The sequence below is a fragment of the Aedes aegypti genome, chromosome 2 (genome assembly GCF_002204515.2).
Source record: "Aedes aegypti strain LVP_AGWG chromosome 2, AaegL5.0 Primary Assembly, whole genome shotgun sequence".
In the NCBI taxonomy this organism is placed as follows: Eukaryota; Metazoa; Arthropoda; class Insecta; order Diptera; family Culicidae; genus Aedes; species Aedes aegypti.
The window spans coordinates 389,947,313-389,972,114 of record NC_035108.1 but is presented as its reverse complement, the minus strand read 5'-3'; the positions used below and the strand labels follow the sequence as shown (position 1 = coordinate 389,972,114).

Genomic DNA, 24,802 nt, shown 5'->3' with positions numbered 1-24,802 from the left:
TGTGATAAGAGCTTCTAACATGTCATTAGTAAACGAATAGACATAATTAGAATTGGAAAAAATATAGTGAAGGTACATGTTTCTACATGTGTGGCTTTCTTTCATGTACACTTCAAGCTTATTTGCTTTTGAGAACCTTTAATTTTCATGAAGAAAAAATCGAAGGATTAGAAGTTGAAATACCATCAATTAGGAGAAGAACTGTTTTGGTACGTCGATGATTGGCATCTGGAGTTTTTGTTTGCCAAATTCGGCAGTAAATCCACTTGAGTAAGAAACAAAATATGAGTTCATTAGCTTTCAAAAACCCTCCTGCTAAAGTGAAAATTCCCGTCTCCCTATTGGCGATCAAAAGTATTTACAGTTTTCTGTGCCTCAAATTACAAAAACTTTGTCAGTTAAATGATTGTGGTGATTTTTCTTCCAAAGTAATTACTCGAAATTTTGATTAAGATGCACTATTCTAGAAGAGCGCCATCTACGCATTTTAGCTTTGCGTTAGATCGCCAATTAGCTTATTTAAAAACAGGGAAAATTCTGGAAACTATTGGGGAACTATGGGAATTTAGTGGCCACCCTGCGGTAAGAATAGAACTCATGACTCTCTGTTCACTAGATAGGACACGTTACCCCTACACCACGAGAGGACTCATCAACGCAAAAGTTAACCTGAATTCGATTTTATCTCAATAATCACGTGGTCCTCTTTCGCAACGCGCACTTCTTTTGGAAGAATTCACAAGCATTATACCCATCATATAACTAAGTACTACAGGGTAATAAGAGTCATTGATGAAACTTCCTCTAAGTAAAAGGGATACTCGTGGATACTATAACACTATCGACATTTACAACTACATACTAATGATGTATTATGAATCCTACTAAGTTTCACACGGACCCCAAAAATGACTGATTTTTTCACTTAAATGATTATAACTGCTTTTCCTTGATCTTTAGAAACCCGTTTACACAATTTTGTAGAACATTGTTGCTACCGGAAACATCGCATTTTCAAGATATACGAGAAAAACTAGTTTTAGGGGGTCGTTCATAAAATACTTCCGTATTTTGTAAATGCGGCTAAATACACACTAGGTGCCTTTGGCAAAGTTGTTTGTATTTGAATTATCTACAACTTTGCCAAATTCATCATATTTAGGGCCCTATTTTATAAGTCGAGTCGACCAAAATGACTCGACTCGCGTCGCTATCGACCAACAAAATTCGCTCGACTCAGCTCTGTCACTCGAATTTATCGACATTTGTCACTCTATGTGTCTGGATTACTATGGGAGTCGACCGGTGACATCTGAAATATCCATGCTCACTTTGATCGACAGTGAATACAATCGAGTCACATGGATCTGCTCGATTTACAAAATAGACCCCTTAATGATCGTCTTTTCAAAAAAATAATTTCGCAGCGCCGCCTGTGGCAAAGTTGCAAACTAACAAGTGTGCTATATTTGAAGAAAATTTTCGTCCGAAGACACCATTCCGAAAAAAATCGCGTTTAAAGGTGCTACAGAATGAAGTTTACGATTTCGGCTGATCGAAATACTGTGCAATGAGTCGCAACGTTCTCAAACGTTCAAATCTCCACTCGGTCTTGGTCTCGGTTAGCCATGCACGAATCATAATTAAAAAGCAAGAATAATGTGGCTTCGACATTCAATTACAATACACTGTATTTGTATCCAATGCGTAATATTGCACATTGTAGGTTTATTCCATTAAGTGAATGATACGTTTTTATCCTGGTTGCTTTGCATAAGTTGCCATTTTCGCATTCGTATATCGTGTGGCCGGCACGATGATAGTCTATGCCCATGGAAGTTAAGGAAATTGCCATTACAAAAAGATCCTGTACCGACCAAGAATCGAACTCAGACACCTTCAGGAAGGCCCGTCGTAGGTCTTCAAGCATTTTTTAAGATATTCGTAGCGAGTTTTTTTTGCGTAACGCACTGTGCGATACGCAAAAAAAAACCTTTCGCTCCGAATATAGTAATATCTTACGGGCCTTAACAAGTTAAAGAGTTATGGACCAATGCACGAGTTCATTATTTGACGTTTGAGCGTAGCCGTGTTATTTATGTGACCATGGCAACTACTGAATACGGCACCGCTCAAATGTCAAATTCGTGAACTCGTAGATCGGTCCATACTCAAATCTAGGTTTTCTAAATATTTTGGATTTTTTAGGATTATACCTTTATTCGTGTAGAGTCTAAGGCTTTTCAATCAACTTCAGGTTTGCCCGTTCAATTTGAATTTCCAACGAATCTTATTCAGATGAAAAATTCTTATTAGATATACGTTATGTGGAACGTTAAGTTGCAAAGTAATGATTTTAAGGGCTTGGATTGATTGATTAAAATCATTCGGCCATCCCTCTTTGATCACATTAATTTAACCGAATGTCGTACAACTATTTTATTGCTCAAAGCTGTCGACCATTTCCAATTTTGTCCCCCATTATACCAATTGGAAAATGACAGTTGAAAAATTCCAATTCACACCAATACTAAACCACATGTATATTGGGTTCATGGGATATACTCTGATTGCTTTGTATGCGATCTCTTTCCGTTCACTACAAATAATGCTGTTGCTTGCATGTAGGTCTGAGAAATTGTCACATCCGTAAGACGATTTACCTGACTTGTAGAAATGCTGTAGTTTATAAGGATGTCTTTTTTACCAGGATTCAAATTACTTTTATTAAAGGTTTCCATTTTATTATATTTATTGTTTGAAATAATAATACATATAACTAGACTAGAGTGCTATCAAATTTATACGCTGATTAAAGTAGATACATCTGTTTTCAATTCACCTCATTTATTTGATTTTATCAGTTTTTGTATAGATCAATTATAACAATTACAATTGCAGAGATTTGGATCACCTTTCAGCTGCGTAATAACAGTTCTATTTATAACAGGAATTCAATGTTTAGTTATTTGTAATTTGTAGTCATGTAAGGAGAAAAACAGTTTACTAATAAACCTAGCTCTAAATGTTTTCTATAAATATCATGTACATGTTATTTAAGCATATCTATTATTTTCACACCTAATGTATTCTGTTATAATCAGTGCATAATGTAAGTTCTACATTTATAACTTTACTATTCATACTTAATATCATTTAGAGTATTTCGAGACGAGCTCATCTAGCAAGAACTGTTGGGTTTCATTCAGTTCGTGGCAATGACTCAGCTCATCCCTTACTGTAATTAACGAATCAATATCTTTGGCTTGGCAGGAAACCACAAGTGACTGCAGCAAAAAGAACAAATTTTCTGAAATAATCAGATTGCCACTGGGGCTGACAATGCTCTGATGGCCTTCTCCAATGGAGGAATAGCGCTCAATGAATTTACCATCATACCGGACCGATGGAGGAAGCTGTAACAGACATAGAAGTAACAATCGAGATACTTCAACCCGTTGCATCACCTGCAGATACAGATCCTCACATCGTCGTTCCGTGACATCATCATAGATTTCTGTCAGCTTTTCAAACGCTGCCACATAATCCCGAGACTTGATGTTCTCTTCTGCAGATTGCTCCAGATCCCAGATGCGATGACTCGGCGAGCTGAAGTTGCTGGTGATTTCCACACTTGGGTTGATCTCCTTCAGCTCTCGAATGATGGCGGCTTTTATCACCGAATCGTCCGGCAGTCTGGACAGAGCCTGTGTGTAACAACGGAAAGCTCCCTCCAGATGATCAGCTGAGGTGTTTTCGATTTTTAGCTTGGTTTGTTGGCTGTGGGCTTTCCGGAAGGCACGAGCTGCTTTCAACAGGGCGTCCACTTCGGCTGCATCGTTTCCGATCATCTTCTCGCATTTTCCTTGGCCCATATGGCATAGCGCAGCGTACTCTGGCTGGAATGCATTATTGAAGCTAATGGCCAGAGATCCGAACTCTTCTGCCACTTCCGATACATTGGGGGCAAAGTGTCTGTGGAATGGTGATTGAAGCCGCTTAATAAAATATTCGATTATTGAGATGTAAAAACTTACTTGAAAAACACTCTTTGTATTTTCTTCAGCTTATTGCAGGTAGTTTTATATTGATGAATTAAATCTTTTTGAAATTGATTCGACATTGTATTTGCTTTCCTTCCACTATGCTTGTTTTGCTCCTCGACTCCTTCAAAGCGCTACTGGTTCATTCATGCACACTGCCCTCGTAGAAGTACGTCGGTATGAAATGCGAGCGTGAGTCGGACGTCGTATTCAACTAAAAGTAGAGTGATTTCTCAATGAGAATGAAAACAAATGTGTGGAACGTAAAAAATATAATGTAACGATTTCTCTACCCATAGGTAAAATATTTTTTTTTATTATTAGGATATTTTTTACATAAATTTCTGTAGCCGATTTTTTAGAGTTCTGAACATACATAATATATTTTACTGTGTTTTTCAATTTACTCGGATAGAGTAGAATTGCAAATGGACGGTATAAATAATATGTGATAGAGTTGAGTTTACTTGTTTACTATAAATTGATCAGACATCCGGATTGTGAATCTGAGAATACGAGTATTTACGAGTTCCGTTTGGTCTTTGCAACGCGCCGGCATTATTTCAAAGATTCATCAATAAAATTTTCAAACAGCTTATTGAAGAAGATAAAATTTTCGTTTTTATTGATTATATTTTAATAGCATCTCAAACATTTGAAGAGCATTTTGAAACTTAGCCAGAAGTTTTGAAAATTCTAAGCAATAATTTATTAGAGTTTAATTATGATAAATGTAAATTTGATTATAATGCAATAGATTATCTAGGTTACATCATAAATGAATTTGGAAGAAAGCTAAGCAAAAATCAAATTGAATCTGTGATCAATTTTCGTAAGCTTAAAAATGCAAAGGATGTTCAAAGATTTTTAAGGTTAACCAGTGATTTTGAATTAATTAACTCATTACTCATTACTCAAAACCATGCTGATTGGATTACCGAACAGCTCAAAATATGAGTCTAGATACAGTTATTTTGGCCCTTTTTTTATTTTCAACTATTACCAAGCCGTCATATATTGCGGGGAAATTTAAAAAATTGGATTGCTGCGCGGAAATAACGCGCAGCGAGCAATCTCCGCATAGAGGAAATTAACCACAGCAAGCACTGCAACTCTTCAGGAGAAAAAGATCATACTCATTGACAGTAAACAAGCAGAATGACGATAGTACAATTGCAGCAACGTTTTCTTGTGAGCTACTAGGAAATTTGAATTATTTTCTTTAGTTTGGATTACCGTTTCCAATAGGAGATCGGATTAGATGATCAGTAGATTCACCTAAACAGGGCACGATTATTTAAAGCTTTCGAACTGGCTTTCTAGCGAACTGGAAATCTGATCCAGAATCATTCAAAAACGGAACATTAAAGTGAACAAGCGAATAGAGATCTTTTATTATCGAGAAACAGTTAACTTTTCCAGCATTCTCCTTGCGATAGGAATAAATTGCTAGTTTCCCCAATTTTTTGTTGTCTGTAAGTGGCGCTTTCGGACCACCCCTTTCCCCATTACAATGCTATTTGTATTTATCAATTCTAGTATAAGTTGTAATGTTTTAACTTATAAGTCATAAGCTATGTTACTGAGCTGATAAAAATATCCAGGATCTACTGCAAGCTTGTGCTCATTACAAGAGCAAAATTGACTCGTTCATTCATTGTTGGGCAATTTGATTCGTTTAACTGATCCGGATCATCAATATAGATTATCCGGATGATTTTAGCGGATCTGATCAACAAAAGGATCTGGTTGGCTATCTCAAATCAGAATTAGGAATCATATAGAAAAGAAAATGCATTGGGTACAGCTGGCAGAAGCAACATTTTAATATTTGTGGTCACGGGTGGCTACGATTAAAGTGGTGAGAAATTTTCAGGTAGACTATCCTGAATTTTCCAGGAATCAAAATTTTTCTTGCAACGCGTAATAAATTTATTATGAAAAAAATGTTGGTTTTGTGTTCAATGAACTTGAAATTGATTCCTTTGAGCCATTGAGAAATAAATTAATTTCAGCACCTGTTTTATCAACTTACGATTCAAAAGCTGAAACTCAGTTACATTATTGTGACGCTAATTCATATGGTGTCGGAGCTGCTTTACAACAAAAACAGAAAAATTCCATTCAGTGAGCTGTTATAATGAAAAAACTGATGATTATGAAAGTAAATTGTATACCTAGTTTTGGGATAGAAACGCTTGCCGTTGTACACGCTGTCAAACATTTTCATGTTTTTTGGCAGGAATAAAATTTAAAATTTTCACAGGCTGTAATGCTTTGGCTCTAACTTTAGCTAAAAAGGAAATTACCATAACATGATGGGCTTTCTATTTGGAAAATTATAATTATTGTTTAGAATATATAGATAGGGATAAAATCTCTGGGTTTGAAATTATATTTTCCATTAGATTCCATCCATTTTATTAGAGATGGCATGAACTTCAAAACAATGGGGATTTTTTTTTTTATTTCCGTACGGGTTTGGGCCGAAGGGTCTCAGATTTTCATGAAACTTTTTCCACAGGCAGGGCTTATCAATATATGAATAAAAAAAATGAGAAAAATTCAGGATCGCCTATTTTCCCGGAAAACTCAGTTGAATTTTTTTTTTGTTACTACTTACTTTGAAAAAATCATAACTCAAGAACGAAGCATCATAGAAACAAAGTTTTTTTATGAAAATAAAAGCAAATTTTCTCAGGAATAAAAAAAAATATTAACTGGAAACAGTTTTTCACAAAATTTTCCACCGTTGAGAAAATTCGTAAAGAAAAGCCGGAAAAACAATCCTACGATAACAAGAAACAATTGGTGATATGGTTCATGCAGAATGTTTTTTTTTTACATTTTGAGCATAACCAAAACACAATTTAGTTCAGATTATTCAAATTTTATTCACCTCATTAGCAGTACGCAACTAACATCTGCTTCTAAAAATAACATATCCAACGCAAGTCTTGTTGGATTTTTTCAAGTTCACGGGGAGTAAATGCAGAGGACACCATAAATCTTGTGATTTTCCGAAATCACTTTCACGTACATAATGTGCACAACAGTTGAATGATAAAGCCCGGGTGCCACTTCCAACAATTGTACTATCCGGTCGATATTTCCCCACATACTGGAAATCCGATTTCGTTTCTGCTGCCGATGTCATTTAACTTGCAATTTCATTCCGAAATTCAAGATTTTTTCGCAACTGTAAAAGAAGAAAATTATCATAATTTGGTTCAGTTTTCTACATCAAGCTTACCGAGTATTCTGATTAATAGCAGCTATCCAGCCGTAAGCCACAGCTGGTGCAGTTCAATATATATTGTTATATGGTGGATTAATTTCAATCTATTTGGATACCGTATCAGACCATATGTAAACTATAATTGATAATGTTTCGTTTGTACTTGGTTTTTGGCTATGGTTTTACCGTAACATGAGGAACACATGTGAACCTTAACCGGAATAGGTAACCGTTGACATTATGTTTATGAAACAGTTTGCCTCGTTTAAGCAATGGTAATTTTCTATGCGGGTATGTGGGGTAGTATATGAGAAATGCCATTGACGGTTTGTAATCTTCTACGAGGTTTTTCGAGACCCAACAGGGCGCGAGTACCGGGTTGCAGCTAGGAGCAAAGGGAGATCAATAGCATCTACTTAAAATAATAGAACAAAAAGCCATTCCATGATTAGGTGATGTAATGCGATCTCCTATGGTGTTCTAGTACTATAAAGTGTTTCACTCACTGGGAGTTTTGGCCTTGATAATATCAATAGTGACGTATCAGTTAATAGATAGGGCTTCGTGGCCGTACGATTAGTATTACTAAGCACTTTGCCGCATCGCCGTGCGGAAAACTTTTTGTGAGAAACGTGTTTCGACTGTGCCACTGGGCATTGCAAGCTAGTCCGTTGTCTAGTGGGGTGCTTCCTTCAAGAGATAAATCGTCCACTATGCTTCCAGGTGTAGGTGTTTTTTTAATAAAATTAAATAATAAGTACAATGTAGTTTCACTTTCTACATCATCAATTTTCTATACTTGGTAAGGTTTTGAAGACAATCAATGAGTCAAAAGAACCAAGAACTACCTATTAGGAAAGCCACATTAGCCAGCTTGGTCTATAGAAATGTTAGTCATAGGGTCATGGCGAGCATTCGGTATGTATGGCTATGACTGATTCTCGTCTAATAGGGGAACTAGAAGACCACGCGGACAATTACGCTCCGAAAGGTTCAGCTATGCTTTAAAATCATTGTTTTGTAGCTACTCATTAGTACTGTTATATAGCTTTTTTTCTCCAATAAAATTACATAATCAACTTATTACTAATCGCTATATATAAGAATTAAGCAGAAACGGATAACTGGACAGAATAGCTTCGAAAAGGATGCTCATCATCAGATCAAAATAGGATTATTCAAGTCAGAGAAGTATTATCATCAAGAGTAAGTTATCTTTATTATCAACTCATGGACAAATCAAACAAATGAATTGATAATATCTTATAGTTATATATAAATCATCCCTGTCAATGAATGCACTGAATAATAATTTCATATCAGTACATGATAAAATCAGATAGTTTGTAAACTTGTTACCATCGACTGAATTGCATACTTTGCAGAAATGTTGCATTATCAAAAGTTCCTAAAACGTCGCTTCTTGCCATTAACAGCATCACTCACTTAGCAGTGGAAGAGGACCTGGCAACCCTAAACGTTCGGGGCAACTGGAGAAGGTTCGCCCAAGACCGACGAAGATGGAGCTCTACAATACGCCCGGCAATGGTGTGACGCTACGCTGTAGTCATCAAGGTATCAAGGTAGGTTTATCATCATTCTTCTTCTTCTTCTTCTTGGCTTCAACGTCCCCACTGGGACAGAGCCGGCTACTCAGCGTAGTGTTCTAAGAGCACTTCCACAGTAATTAACTGAGAGCTTTCTTTGCCAAAGTTGCCATTTTCGCATTCGTATATCGTGTGGCAGGTACGATTATACTCTATGCCCAGGGAAGTCAAGGAAATTTCCATTTCGAAAAGATCCTGGACCGACCGGGAATCGAACCCAGACACCTTCAGCATGGCTTTGCTTTGTAGCCGCGGACTCTAACCACTCGGCTAAGGAAGGCCCCCATCATTCTTATATTGTTATTATTTGTTGTTTAATTTATTCATTACTTGTGTAATTGTCAGTTAAATTGAAATATTGATAATTGAAATCAAAATTTAAAACTCACATTAAATTGCTACCAGCACATTTACATCTCGCAGCATGAATCGCATTACTGTGTCAAGTCTTCTCCGATCTCCTATACTCTACCCCAACCCTTCCTATACTTTCCGATGATGTTCATGTGGTCGGTACAGACTATTACGGCCATTACCTATCCCTGTCCCCGGCTTTGGACTTATTTCCCCACCAAACGCTGCAAAATAAAAATGAAAGGAATATACAGATGGGGATGAAATGAAACACGTAGATGCATTAAGTATGTTCGCAATCAACAATTTGAAAAATGTTTGTTCATCTAACAAATCAATAGAAATTCATGACATATGTATATTGTATACTGAAGAAGTTGAGAGAAATATCGTTGTAGCACATTGTATCTGTGCGATAAAATACGGAAGAATTCAAACAAAAATCGGTGATTCAACACAGAAATAAATACCTGCAGGAGTCTTCGAGTTTTCGATGGGAAACTGATATTCCCAAGTATGATTCAGTGGGGATCTCCTATGAATTCTGACGATTATCACAATTCTCACATGAATTCTAGGATTCTCTCCAAACTGACAGAATGTTTACAAATGTTCTCACGAAAATTCATGATTACCTTTAGAACACCAGGATAGGTATTCATTAAAATCCCAGATTTCCAGAATTCTACGAATAAAACAGATCTCATTAGAATCCTAAGATGTTTTACCCGAATCCCAAAAATGATCACTGAATTCTTCAATATTTCGACTGGAATCATGTGATTCTTAACAATATTCTTGGGAATCGGACCAAAATCCAATTATCTTTAACCTTTACAGTACTGGGTACCGACATCGAAGTTTCAAAATTCTATAACTGCGAAATCGTTCGATCCATTTTGAAAAAACTTTCAGAAAAAATCACAAATGAGTTATTACTATATAATTGTTTATTAAAAAATTCAATGTCAGTGATGGTTTTGGACTCCGAATTCGTTGGTAAATTTTCAAAGAAAGCTCTAAGATGAATAATGTGGAAAAGCTTGTAAACAACCAATAGGTCGTTTAGAAAAGTTCAGCGAGAATTGCTCCCATTCATTTTTTACCGTTATGCTGACGCCTCATCGTTGTCGTCGTCTCGCCGTGAGCATAGCCCTTTAAATGAATGTAAACACGATGCAAGGTAGCGATTCGCTGATGCTCTTTTCATTCATGAATACAAACGTCATATAAATTGAGAACAGTAAATAAAGCAGCATAGTTGAGAACTGTCACTGCAGAACAAAAAAAGTAACTCGCTGAAATCGATTGCATGTGTTGTACTTCGCAAAGGTGTTTTATTTTTCACTAAAATTAATTAATTTTGTAAGTACAACTCTTTTAACTAACAGTGCTCAATAAATAACACCTTCCTCTTTATTTTTCTCGTAAACGTAACAACAAACATTCTGCAATATCCGTCCAAATTAACCGCTTGTGGCATCTTTACGCAATCACAACACATCTAGAGTCCGACAACCCGAACAAAATGCGCCACGTTAAGTTCATCGCCCGTACGGTTCTGGTGCAGAACAACAACGTCGAGGAGGCCTGCCGGGTGCTGAACCGGATTCTGGGCAAAGAGGAGATTTTCGATCAGTTCCGCCGGACCCGCTTCTACGAGAAACCGTTCCAGACCAGGCGCCGGGTTAACTTTGAAAAGTGCAAAGCCATCTACAACGAGGATATGAACAGGAAGATCCAATTTGTTCTGCGAAAGAATAGGGTGGACCCGTTTCCGGGCTGTTCGTAAAATGGGTTTGGTTCCGGGTAAATGTGTACAATAATTGAGTCGCTGGAATAAATTCTAAGTGTTGATCTAATTTGGATGTTTGTTTCATTCATTACCATAAGGATAGTCGACCTCAAAGGCATTGGGCGGTATGAATAAAATTTAGTAAAGTTGAGTTTACTACATTATCGGTAGTAAACGCTATATGTGGAACACGAGTGGAACATGTTTGTGTCATTTCTTTTCTACACCTTTCGAACATACTATTGTAAGTTCGGTTAATCGTTAGAAAATGCATTTCACCGAAGTTGTATTTTTCTCGGAATCCATGCGATATACCCTACTCCGGAAGTAGGACGCATTCGAGCGCATCGAAATGCGAATCGAATGCGCTACTTCCGTAGTTAGGTATCTCCCATAGGTTCTGAGAAAAATCCAACTTCGGCGAGGAACCATTTCTAACTTTTTACCGCACCGACAATACAAACAACGCGTTGCTATGAATAAAGGTGGCATTTACTACAAAGCTAATGGTAGTTAGCTTCAGAGGTTGCTACTCATGCTTTGAGATTGTTAAAATGAATGGAATAATTTGAGTAAATATCATGGGAAAACGATGTCAGCTTTGATATTTCGATGGTATTTTAAGATTTCCGTAGAAATTTTGATATTTCGAAACGAATTTTGAGATTCCGGTAAGGAATTTTGAATTTATTTGAGATATCTGGTATTCTTCTGGCGTTACATCCCAACTGGGACAGAGCCTAATTCTTAGCTTAGTGTTCTTATGAGTATTTACACAGTTTTTAACTGAGAGCTTTCAATGTCATTTGACCATTCTGCTTGTGAATATCATGTGTAAGGTGCGAAGATACTCATTACGATAATTATGTTCAATCTGGCATTACGATAATTATGTTGTTTCTTAGGAATTCTCGGATGTCGGATGGATTTCAGCTAATTATAAAGTAATTCTTAATTTTATGTAAGAATGACTGACTGACTGACATCCCAGATTCTTTGATTTCCTTTGGAATTTTGGAATCCCTATAGTAATTCTGGGTTTTCGATAGGCATTCTAGATTTGTTATAACAATTCTGGGATTCTTATGAGAATATTGTAAATCCGGTATTTGATCTGGCTATTAATCTTTTGAAATTACTCGGGTATCTTCAAGACGGTATTTCTGTAAGAATCTCTGAGATTTCAGTAAGATTCCTGCAAACTCTGGTCCCAATTTTTGAAATTCTTGTAAACTTAAGATCCCTTTGAATTCCAGTTCCGTTGGAATTTCAGAGGAAATCTTCAAAAGGGTCCTGAAGTCCTGTCCCAATTTTAGTGCCAAACGCTTAAGTTTAGGTCAAAAAATTTTACTTAATTTTCTAATGTTTTCCGTTGGTTTAAATCCAAAAAAAAAATTTTTAGATTTTGTCACACCCTTTGGCTTAAACTCAAATTTTGGTTGAATTTTGTTTTCCGTGTCCCTTCCGAAATGTCAGTTCGGAACAACCCCAGTGTTAAAACTAAAACCTCTGTGGTATTTTTGTCGACTAAGCGAACGTCAAACATGATCAAAAGTGTGAAGGTTCATTTATGGACCAAATTTTTTAAAGTTGAAACATGATATAGCCATTATTTGAGCAGGAAAAATTACTAAAGTAGTTGCAGTAACATGCTCTTTCGTGTTATTAAATAAAAACAAGATTTCATTAAAAATTTTAGGACTCCTTTCTCGCATAACTTGAGATCTCGCCCTAAAAGCCATTGGTAACAGAGTGTGTAGCACCTTCTTTCTAAGCAAATGAATAGACCAGGATGAATACTATCACCACTGGGAGATAGAGGAGGAACATGTAAATTCATTCGTTTGCTCTGTAACAACAAGCTACACACTCGGTTACCAATGGCTTCTAGGGCGAGATCACAGGTTATGCGAGAATTATAGTGTAAACCTTTGAATGTCTGAATGTTAAAATGTAAAAGAAAATCCTTAATTCAACCACTTCACTTGTTGAGATTGTTAAATTACATGGAATAATGTAAGTAAAAATCATGGACAATAATGTCAGCTTTGATATTTCGAAAGAGACTAGCCAGCCATGAAGTATGGCAGACATTTTTGTAATCGGGCAATTTTCATTCTAATTAAGTTCATTTGAAAACGTGAAAATTCGGATGCTATAATTTTGAGATTTCCGTGAAAAATCTGAGATTTCAATAATAGTTTTGAGATTCCGGTAAGATGATCGTAGAAATTTTGAATTTTAGCGATTCAGGTATTTATAATGTAATACTGAACTTTACGTGGGAGTTGTGACATCCAAGATTCTCGGATTTCCTCTGGAATTTCTGATTTGGTTAATGAAATTCTGGAATTTCGATACATTCTAGATTTGTTATGCAGGTACGATGTTACTCAGGGAAATCAAGGAAATTTCCTCGGAAAAGATCCTGGACCGACCGGGAATCGAACCTAGACATCTTCAGCATGGCTCTGCTTTGTAGCCGCGGACTCTAAACACTCGGCTAAGGAAGGCCGGGTGGGTAACTAATTTAATACTAGAACTGGTACCCAGGTCGCTTAACATTGAGCTAAACGTCAAATCGTTTGATCCTTATCAAGGCTGGGCCACAATGGTGTGAGCGGCAACGCGGCGCGGTAGGTTTTGACAGAAAATGTATGGGTTAACTGTCAAATCTTGCCGCGCCGCGTTGCCGCTCACATCATTGTAGCTCAGCCTTCAGAAAGCGAGTTGGCGGTTGGCAGCCATTATTGTCGCACCGCCACCAAACCGGATCGCGCCTGTGAGACTCGTGACGCGCCTCAACTCGCGCGATTTTGAAATCAGTTTTTTAGTGTGGCGCTGCATTCTTACGATTTTTATGAACTCAGCGCACTATTCACATATTAGCTGCGACACACGGGGCCCGAGAAAACAATAATTATAAATAAATGTTGGTCTTGATTTCTACCGGATACATGATAACGCTCGTAAGAAGCTGAATTACATTCATCTCTCTGCCAACCACAACTGTTAAATGCATTTCAGTACCACTGTAACACAAATCATTCTAAAATATTTCGCTTTCTGATAATTATTTTAGCACTTTTTTGTGTTTTTTTTTTGTGTCTATCAATCAGTAAGTTAACTCGCATGAACCAAAACCACAACGAAACTGTATTGAATATAGTTTATGGTTACCTTTCAACCATTCCCACAATGGTACATTGAACCATAAGCCAACCACTGGTGGGTAATGTTATGACTGTCATGGGTAAGGTTTTTCAAAATCCGACCATATGAACAATGGATTGTTAAGAATATTTACCGTTCCAGTGAATCAATGGTCACCCAACACGCGGCAACAAAGACATTGTCATCTCCTATTCCTGTTGCAACAATTTTATTCCGCAACATCAGTTTATCATCACTTGAACAGAATATGACAAAGATCGATCACCACGTGCGCAGCGATTTTGTGGGCTTCGCATTGCAATTTTCGAGAACTTTCTTCATGTTGTTCAACATTGACACACTATCGAACAGCATCCATAAAAGAAATTTGGTTTTGTGTTTAAAATAACTGATTAATCGCGAGTTGAAAAGGTTGCAACAATGTTGCGCCCTGTGATTGTCATGACAATTTAGCTTTGGATTGTGTCCTTATCTGCAACAGTTGCAACAAACAGTTGTGAGCGAGCTTGCTTTGTTGTTTATTATTCGTCTATTTTGATGACAATTTGATTCACTGTACTGTTCCAAAACGCAACTTTTCCCATACGTATTTTGAATGATAACAGCAAAAGGAACATATCTAGTGAGATTGAAAATCATTCAATCGGAGAGTTGAAACTATAGTTGGAGTACAGTTCTACAATAACAAACAACCACAGATAAACAGACGTAACACTTAGAATAAATCTCGATCAAAATCATAGTCACGAGGACATGTACGCCCAATGCTAAAATTAGTGTGTTTGGCCAACGGGCCAACAGATGGCGGTAGTGTGTAAACGTCAAACGCGAACAAAAACGATGCGAGTGCTGCGGGTAGCGGATTGGCCACCTACCATATTTTTGTATCGACCGTTAAAAAGGTGGTCGATGGACAATGATGAGAGTGTGACGTCTGTTTGTCTGTGAAACAACAGTTGTTGATATGGTTCAAATACAATTGGATTTTTCTTGTTTTGATTTAGAAAATTAGAAGGCAATATATCTCTTGAACTTAAAATATTTATTGAAAAATGCCTTAGGATGTCAAACTTATGCTGAGATACACATCTGCTTTTTTTATAATTCAAGCGGTCTTTTATCGAACCACATCGCCGGATGAAATATTAACTAAAGTTCTCAGAAGAACTCCCGGCGCAGTGCTGAATGCCAATTCCGCTTCCAATACTGCTTCGGATAATTTGCCTTATATAACTCCCGTGCTTTCGCTCTCCGCTCTTGTTCTTGCAGCCGGTGCACAGCAAAGATATTGAATATAATATAATGATTCCCAATGGGGCCGAAATCCGTCTATTTTCACTGTCGAAACGGTCGGATGTTGATATCTGTTTTGGCTGTAAAACAAGTTGTGAGGGATGAAAATTGGTGTAATGATTTTAAGCCGTTTTTAATTTACCGAAAATGCAATTTCAAAACCTATTGATTGAGCGGTACACTAGCCTAGAATAATTTTGTAATTGGTAAATTGACGAAAAATACTTTTCTTTGAATAAATTTTCGACAAAATGCGATTCACAGCAGTTGCTCAGCCGTAAACCACATATGATGTAGTTTGAAAATGGTGTTATATGGTGGCTAAATTTCAACTTGTTCGGATACCGTGCCAGATTATTCTTAAACTATAATGGGAAGTATGCACCCGGATAACTATCAACAATATTATTACTGTTTCCCGTAGTGTGCACAACCATTTGCGACTGTTTCAGAATCGTTTCAAATAACATCGTACCTAACAATAAGCCAACCCTACGGGAAACGATTTTAACCGTTCGAGAAATTGTTATTGGGCAAATAACAATGTGGGGAATGGGCGGTTAAGTTATGTAACCATAAAAAATCGCCGATTTTCCAGAACCAAATTTTTCGTTTACAGTTTGCCAATTAGTCAACAAATTGTACATTTTTTGTCAAATTTCCTATAAGGCAAACAGTTTGGATTTAGTTAAAACAATAAAGATCATGAAAAACGAATAATGTATATGAAATTATTGGTTTATGATACTGTACAGTATTTTAACCCTATGCTGTTTTGCTCTGTTGTATTTATACTATATGTGAAGAAATTGCGAGTGCATTTATGAGAACCAATGAAACAAGTAGTGCGTGTGTTCTAATTGTACTTCTATTGAATCATGTACAGTTCATTAAAGTAAATACTATGCACTTTGAAAATTAACTGTAACTGTTCGTTTCAAGTAAAATTAGAAAGTTGCACTGCTTGTTTATTTCTTTCTTTTTAAAGTAAAAATAACTTGTCAAGTAGTTTTGGAATCAGTGTTCTTTTTTTTCATAATCTTAAGATAAATTTGTCTACTTACATGAGTTATAATTTTTTGCCTTATGTTATAAATGGCTTCGATGACTTATCATAAAAAGTGTAGAATTTCGTTGAATCGTTTTGATGCCTTGACCACTTTTATTTGTCCTCTGATGTTGAAGAAGCGACTATCCGCCGATCCGGAAATCATTCAGTCTAGCTGGTATGCAGCAGCAAATCCGGCATAAAATGTAACAGGAACATCCTTCCAAACGAAACCAGCTTTCCGCGATATTTGTTGCTGGGAGGGGCTGCGAGAGCAAATTCAGCTAGTATTGTCGGTTTCCATTTCCAGTCCCGGACGAGGTCCCGGATACCTTCTTAAGTCAGGTCGAATGCGTTGCTTGGTGGAGGCTGATCGCTTTGATGGAGGCCGCATCATGCTCCTTTGGTCCGATTGAGTAAAAGAAATGAGTCAAATTGATCGGATTAAAGTTCCACAAGATTATACTCACCAAGTGCCCCGAATCTGGTATCAGCTCAGGCCGGAAATTTCCTCACAAAAGGTTTTTTTTAACGATTTGAATTTATTTTGCACCCTGTGGTATTTTTTTTTTTCTTTTTTTGAAAGCATACACTGATAAAAATCCACACGCTCGATCTGTGTGTTTAAAATTATGGATCGATTCATGAACGTCCATATCGATTTGCTATGATTTTCTTGCAAACTTCGTGTGTGTTACACATTAAATTCCTGTGTTTTGCTTCATGGATTGATTCATCAACCGACAACAGGGATTCCATATTTTTTCCACATAAGTTCCCGAAGCTTTCTCTTCAGATTCGTATGTGTCAACCTATGGACGCATAGATCATCACTCCAACACGGATTCAGTGTGTTTTGCTTATGGTTATCTTGTGTCATAATCATCATGTTCAAGTTGGTCGATTCATTGATTTGCGCAATGAGATTGTTATGATGAAATCCATGAGCTATGCTATCGATTTCCATGTTCAAAGCTTCTAAATTGTTTGTGATCAACCCATGGGATGCATAGTGAACTGAATTGCGGTTGGACCTCATGTCGAACGACAGTCATCATCATGCTTCCAAAGAGAAGAAGCAAATTTTGAAGCTGAAAGTGTTAGATGAAAATTTGTGAATTCGATTTTTCTCTTATTAGTGAAGTTGATCGATGTACGAGAGTTCTACCTTTCTATAAGAAAACATTGATTATAATGTATAGTTTAGTAGAAAAATCGGATTCCACTAACAGATTTTCCTGGCTTTCAGTTTCGAAAAAATAGAATATGCTTATCCCTGGCTTCCCAAATTATGGATTTGCGGCGCCCCGCTTGTTGCTGGCTCACGGGTTTGAAAAAAAAAATCAAGAGAGCTTGCGACAAGCAGAGGAGCCTCGGATCCATATTTTGGGGAGCAAAAGTTTTTCTACCGAATTTCTTCTTTCAGTCCCTTGACATTTATGTTCTATCACACATGATTATCTAAAGCTACTACATTTCGAATTCAATAAGCAAATCAGTTGGTTTTCATGAATTAATATTAGGAAGTTCATGTTTGTTTCACATGACAACCTAATGTTGATACACATGTTATTATACCGTGAAATCAATGATGAAATCCTTAAGGCTACCATACTCAAATCATGTGGTTTTCCTCATTGCGCAAATCTATAAGTAAAACACACGACCTTGACGTGTAGATTTTTCTCAGTGTACTGAGCAATAAACAAACACGCTAAAAAAATAACACGTTAGATGTGTGCACAGCGATTGAACACTTGTTCGTTTTGCACATATGTTGACCTCGATTTCGCATATAAAATTTTAGCAGTATGATTTTAAGTTCATATTTTTCATGTTAATGACTATAGTCAAGATGATTAAATATATAACAACACTAAAGGTTTCCCCACAGACAAACAGACGTCACACTCTCATCGTTGTCCATCGACCACCTTTTTAACGGTCGATTCAAAAATATGGTAGGTGGCCGAACCGCCACCAGCAGCGCTCGTATCGTTTTTGTTCGTGTTTGACGTTTACACACTACCGCTATCTGTTGGCCCGTCGACCAAACACACCGATTATAGCATTGGGCGTACATGTCTTCGTGACTATGATTTTGATTAAGATTTGTTCTAAGTGTTACGTCTGTTTGTCTGTGGTTTCCCCATCGAGTTTTAAAATTTACCAACCTCCGTCACTTCTGTGTAACTTTTCAAGCGTGTACACAAAAAATCGCTTACAAGTACCAACAACATATAACTATTTCTCAAACTGTTCAACATGGGTTGAACAGTAAAACGCACATGTGTTGGTGTGCAAATACGTGCACAGCAGCACAAACAATTTCGCAAAAGGTGAGTCTACATTGCAACTGTTTCTCGAGCGTTTTAAATATTATACTGTTGAACCTAATCTGGATGGTATAATAAATTGTCACTATTTGATATAGATGACTGAAAACGTAGTTTATGGTCAAGAGCTTTTGATTTCATATTATCCAACATAAATACAACCGCTTGTGATACATTAACCATTACAGCTAAAAGAAGCTTATTGTTTGCAATGTACGACAAACTGTGTTTTTCTATGCGGGCACTTCAACCGAAAAGTAATCACCTATCTCGATGCGTGGAAAATTTCTTGCAAGAAATGGCCAAGAAAAAGCATTTTTCTTTGATCGCAGTACGCAGTTGAAAAGAATTGTCATTTCAAATGAAGCTCACTGTAGAAAATTTCTTGACCATTTCTTCCGCAGAAGTTTTTACTTGTCTTGAGCGAAACAGCATACTTAGCTTAAGGTACCGTGGGGCAAGTGGGTAATGGATTTCGCATAGTTGGGATTCTTCATATTCTAGAGACTTTAAATTAAAACAAATGAGGTCGTGTATATTTTTTAGCTTGACTCCCACCAAATATAATCAGTATGCTGAAATTCATGTTTATGTAAAATTGAAGAAAAAAGTACAGAAAAAGTTTTTGAAAAACATCTCCTTACTTTTCACTTGCCGCACAAGTGGGGCAAGTGAAAAGTTTATCGTTTTGAACAATACATTCAAAAACTAACAGTTATGTTCACGATTTATATTACCTTTGATATTTGTTAAGGCGTCCCAATGAACAATAACATAATTAACAGGTAAACAAAGAAAATTTTACTCTTGATACTTGAATTTTCTTCTGTTCAGTTATGTTTGTTGAAATGATTTGACAAAAATTATAATTGCAACATTTCCAATGTTAGTTCTTACATCATGGGACAGGAATTGCATTTCTGCTCTGTAGAATTTCCACCGCTCGTTGTTTGTTTTTAAGAAAATGGCATATGACATCGGATAACTCTTCGGGAGAAATCAAACGGAATCCTTCAATGAAGTATTTAGAAACTTTCTTATGTGGATAGACCTATACCCCATTTTTATGTTTTGAACTAGCTCTACATAGAGATTCCACGAGATTTCCGTGCGTTCGTGGAACATTTCAATCAACGTCTTCCTTTTAATCGGCTGTCCGAAGTAAACATAATCATATCGTAATATTTGGCAACCTTTTTTTTTTAGAGAAGTTTCATGATTTGGCTATGATAATAGCTTTTAACGCTTTGAGTATAGTGTTTCTTGAATTATCAGCACGTTCTGTTGTTCTATGATAACTGCGAGCCTTGTATATTTATAGCTACCTAAAGAGAAAACATAAATTCAATCTCTAATGAGAAACCTTTCACTTGCCCCACGTGATAAGAAAATTGACTATGTTTAATTTTAGTTATTTTTAGGTCTATGTCGAATTAATTCTAAAACTTTTTTAATTGCAGTTTAAAACTGTCAGAGGGGACAACTTAGAAGTGGTACAGAAAATTATTTTCCGCAACTTTTTTCCGCTGAAAATATCAAAATAAGATTGCACGCCGCCAACTTTTTACGGAGTGATAGTCGACAGGTTAACAATCTTTCGCTCTATTGTGCAATAATGGCTGAAAAATCTCAGAAATCTCGTACATAGCGTAATGTTCTCAATGGCCTCAAGGGTTTACGCATGTGTTTAAAACGTAAATTCACATATTTAGTAAAATATACCAATTATTTTCACTTACCCCTTTTACCCACTTGCCCCGCGGTACCTTAACAGTTAATTTAACAGTGGTACCTGACGTCTGAGTGTGGTTTTACCATGTTGGGAGAACGTATGGGAAACATAAAAACGGCCTTTGTAAAAAATGTAATTTCGCCAAGAGAGTAGTGTTTGACCCTTTGGTCGCTTCGCTTGCTTCTTCGGGGTCGGATGATGTGATCAGGATCAATCGTGTTGCGCGTCGCTCACGTAGCCAGGTGGAATTATGTCGTAGATCGCGTTATTAGTGTTTAATCTTTTGATAGTATCACTTCTCGAAGACTTTTTCAAACAGACTCAAATCAGAAAACTTAACAAACTTACTTCATCAATTCTACGTGTTTCGCAGACAAAATCCTACACGTTCCGCTCTAAACCAACTCGATTTTTCACTTTTAGAGCATTTAATTTCCGGATTTACAAAACAACCTAACCGCTACTTTCGCCGCTCTGTTGTATGGGAGACAAAGTGACTTAACCACGAATCAAAACACTACTTAAGTCGATTTCACACTGGTACAAAAACGTCGTAAGTAACTGATTGAAACGGCTTTTTTGTCATACAATTTTTGTGGGAAGCGTTAGAAACTACTTTGAGTTTTAACGCGAGTTGATTGCATTCAAAATCTAAGCGATGTACATGGTAAAAAAATGTTAAAAAGGGGATTCATTTTAAAACAGTTTTAGAAGAAAGGTTGTGAATCTTCTTAATTAATTTTCTCAAAACCGTATGAAAGCTACTTACGTCGATTTCAAAAAGTAATCGAGACTTGATCTTGCGAGGACGAGCGATGAACACCTTGTTCGGCGTACAATGCGTTCATCGAATAATATGGCAAATGCTTTTTTTTTTTTTTTCTTTATTAAGGTGAATTTTAGCACATTGACGAATGGCTAGTTCTTCACCTATATGGCAAATGCGGTTAGGCGTGAATATATCATAGATCACATCACCAACCAAAGGTGATCCCCAGATCTTTACCTTATTCCACTAACCTAATGGAATGGTTCATGACATCTGTGGAGATGCAGAAGATTCTTCGGTCGCTAGTAACAATGGTTGTCTAACTAACATTCCTTACCTTCCCCCGATGACCGTAAGGACGTGGCCGGCGCCATTATTGACTTAGATTTTGAGCTCTCGATTTGTGCACATTGAGAATGGTAAGCTAATCCCAAGCTTATCAATTTATCATTAAATCTCTGTGCAAACTTAATTGCTCTGGTCAATCGCGGAGTAGCAACTACGAATTTTTCGGTCATCTATGCTCATGCCTAGTCAACCTTTGCTATGGTCACATAAATAACACGGCACCGCTAAAACGTCAAATGATGAACTCGTGCATAGATCCATTGACTCTGATTCATCTGATTTGGTTTGTCTCGAGTTCACCTAGGTTACGCTATCATCATCCAATGCTCATGTACGAAATGCGGTTTTTGCAACACTTCATACTCAGTTATAGAGTATCACAGATTTTGACCTTTGAAAAATAGCTATCTTCCCTAGTGTGGCTTAAGCTATCAGTACACACTTCGCCAAATGTGCAAATATTTGCCAAATTTTGACAAATTTGTTTGTCATATGTGTACTGACCCCAAACATTGATGTGCAAATATTTGTCTAACTTTGTAATAGCCAATACTTGAAGCTATGACGAAATATATATATATATATATAAGTATGCCAAAACAAGTTTTATTTGGTCAACTTTGCAACTCCGTTCAGTTCTCGAGAGGCAAACATGGACAAATAAGAGTTTGTCAAATGTTTGTCTACCGTGTACTGACCTATGGCAAACAATAGATCGTTGCACGCCTGACCTAACCTCGAAACTCCACATAAAAAAAAAATGTCAACAATTCCAGCAGTGAATGTCAACTCCATATAAAAAAAATCTAAACAATTCCAGCAGTGAGTGTCAAAGAGCAGGACAGTCAATTGAGCGTGATGAAAGAGAGACAAAGAAGGAGAATTTATCGTGACGTCACCATGCACTCTTCTATAGGCAAATGGCAAACGTTAGGCAAACGTCTGAAACTTCAAATAGCCAAATATTTGCACACTTGAAAAAGTGTGTACTGATTCGTGATCAAACGTCAACATCCCACCGCAAAATCGCTAGTGTTTGGAGGTGATTTTAACCTCCAAAATGCGAAATCATCACCTCCAACTTAGTTCAAATACCCACCGCTATATGAATCATGGAGGAGCGTCGATCGTCGCAAGTTTCTCGTTAAACAGTCAATAGCTTTATGGTGAAGATGAATCGAAGCCAAACCTCAAATTTTCAAGAGCACGGATCTGGAGAACCAAATATCCTTTTAAGCTGATCAAGTCCCCTCGGCTTTGAGAACTGCGCCAATGTTTTTCGCCGCGTTCTCAAAAACGTCACAATGTTCGCCCGTCATCGTTCGAGCACCAATCGAGCACTCGTTCGCCACACGTTCGCAGTCATCATCGAATCCGAAAAGCGGCTGGGTTGTGTGACTGGACGGAGTTTTTAAGCTATTTTGCAGCTTAAAAAAAGAACAATCGCCTCGCTTGACGGGAAAAAAAAGTGTGTCATCGGTCCGTGTCGCGTGTGTATTTTGCAATAAACCTTAAAGCAACCCCCTCCGGAGTGAAACTAAGGTGAGGAAAGGATACTCGCTCTGCCGTCAAAAAGTGACCCATCCCCGGGATTGGGACGCGAATCATCATCACTCGTTTGGAAGTTTTTCTCCGCAAAAGCCGCCCCCGGAAAGCAGTCAGAAGAAGAGATACCTCTTAAGATTGGGCTGAGAAGATAGTGCACAAGAAAGAGATAGCCTGTGGCTGTGTGTGACCGTATACGAAAAAAAAGTGCTGAGTGTTCTGTTGGGTTACATGTTTGGCCGAAATTTGCTGGCCTTTCCGGTGTTCCCTTGGTGTCCCTGAGATTGTTGGACCCACGCCTCGGTTCACGGGTTCCGGATAGTTCCGGTAGTTCGGCTCGGATAGTTGCGCTACACATAGAACAAGAACGCAAACGACGACCGAATTGATGAGGAGAAGCTGAACGAGATTCCAAAATGATTCTGCTCGAGATCAATAACCGGATTGTGGAGGAAACCCTGACTGTCAAGTACAAGAATGCTATCGCTGGGTGAGTAATGCTTTCGATTATGTCCGACTCGAATAACTATTTGTCGCACCGTGTCCTATCTGTTAAGTAAGTCACACACTTGGTGCGGTCAATGCGATAGGAATCCAGCGACGAGACGGGAGAAGACGGGCCAAGGCGGTACACATTATATGCCTTTTGCGATAAAAAAGACTGAGAAGACGTATCTAACAAGGCAGACAGGCAGAATTCATGCGAATGTGTGTAGATATGATGCAGCAGAAGCAGCAGCAACAACTCGATGGCAGACGACACATCATCCAATTCACTATAAAATTACTTGCCAATTTGGGTGAACATTAACGTATTTGATACAAAATTGAATAACACAGTGAAGTTTAATTTGTCGTGAATTACGATAGGGCTAGTAGCAGAATCTTGGTCACTGTTTCAATGCAAGTCTCTGAAAGATTCTGTTTTTAATGGAAGGTCTCTAAAGACTCTTCTTAACCAAAATGGTATTAAAGTCACTATTTTCACAGTCAATCTTGGTTTAATAGTTTATTAGAAAATACGTAAACCTTTTACATTTTATGCTTAGGTGAGGTCAAAAAAATAGTGCAAAATTCGAGAGGCTTTCAGAGAATTTTTTATAGAATCTGATTCGACTATTTCACAGGTTCTTCAAAAATTTTTCGAGAAAAAGGTTCAAGAATTCTCCAGAGATTTTCACTGGAACACTTGAGAAATCCCTCTATCAAACTTTTTCGAATATCGGGCTAAATGACAGGAACAATTTTGTGTGGCGGGTCATGTTTTGAATGCATAAATATTTGTATGATATTTGAAAACATTCAGTAAATAAAGCAAATTCCTTTTTGCGGAGAGCAGCACATTCTGCTGGATGTTGTGAGAGTCCCTTTCTAAATCAATTAATAATCTTACTAAGGATAATTTTAACAATATAACCCCTATTTGAACAATGCCCAAGATTTTATGAAAATCATGCTCAGAAATCTGCCAGAATCTCAATAAATATTATTCGAAATTTTAATCAAGCATTTTCAATAAT

At 37.2% G+C, this 24,802-nt stretch overlaps 3 protein-coding genes and 1 long non-coding RNA gene across 4 annotated transcripts in view; 2 read left to right on the top strand and 2 right to left on the bottom strand.

Annotated features, from left to right (window-relative positions):
• Positions 1-2,727: 2,727 nt before the first annotated feature.
• LOC5572801 lies at positions 2,728-4,235 on the bottom strand. The gene is made up of 2 exons (XM_001654152.2): positions 4,038-4,235; positions 2,728-3,975 (listed from the first exon to the last, which is right to left on the bottom strand). Exons 1-2 carry the CDS (start codon positions 4,121-4,123, stop codon positions 3,153-3,155), a joined length of 909 nt encoding a protein of 302 aa, XP_001654202.2. The 5' UTR covers positions 4,124-4,235; the 3' UTR covers positions 2,728-3,152.
• A 6,230-nt stretch (positions 4,236-10,465) lies between these two features.
• LOC5572800 (28S ribosomal protein S21, mitochondrial) lies at positions 10,466-11,104 on the top strand. Its single transcript, XM_001654151.2, has 2 exons — positions 10,466-10,607; positions 10,751-11,104. Exon 2 carries the CDS (start codon positions 10,771-10,773, stop codon positions 11,032-11,034), a length of 264 nt encoding a protein of 87 aa, XP_001654201.1. The 5' UTR covers positions 10,466-10,607; positions 10,751-10,770; the 3' UTR covers positions 11,035-11,104.
• Positions 11,105-16,660: 5,556 nt separating this feature from the next.
• Positions 16,661-17,103, bottom strand: LOC110675972. Its single transcript, XR_002499960.1, has 2 exons — positions 17,023-17,103; positions 16,661-16,953 (listed from the first exon to the last, which is right to left on the bottom strand). It is a non-coding gene; the product is annotated as an uncharacterized LOC110675972 (long non-coding RNA).
• Positions 17,104-23,077: 5,974 nt separating this feature from the next.
• The window catches only part of LOC5572799 (probable actin-related protein 2/3 complex subunit 2), a 44,997-nt gene continuing 43,272 nt past the window's right edge, over positions 23,078-24,802 (top strand). The window contains exon 1 of the mRNA XM_001654150.2: positions 23,078-23,772. Within this exon, the coding sequence (XP_001654200.1) occupies positions 23,699-23,772 (74 nt within the window). The 5' untranslated portion in view covers positions 23,078-23,698. The remainder of the gene's footprint in view (positions 23,773-24,802) is intronic.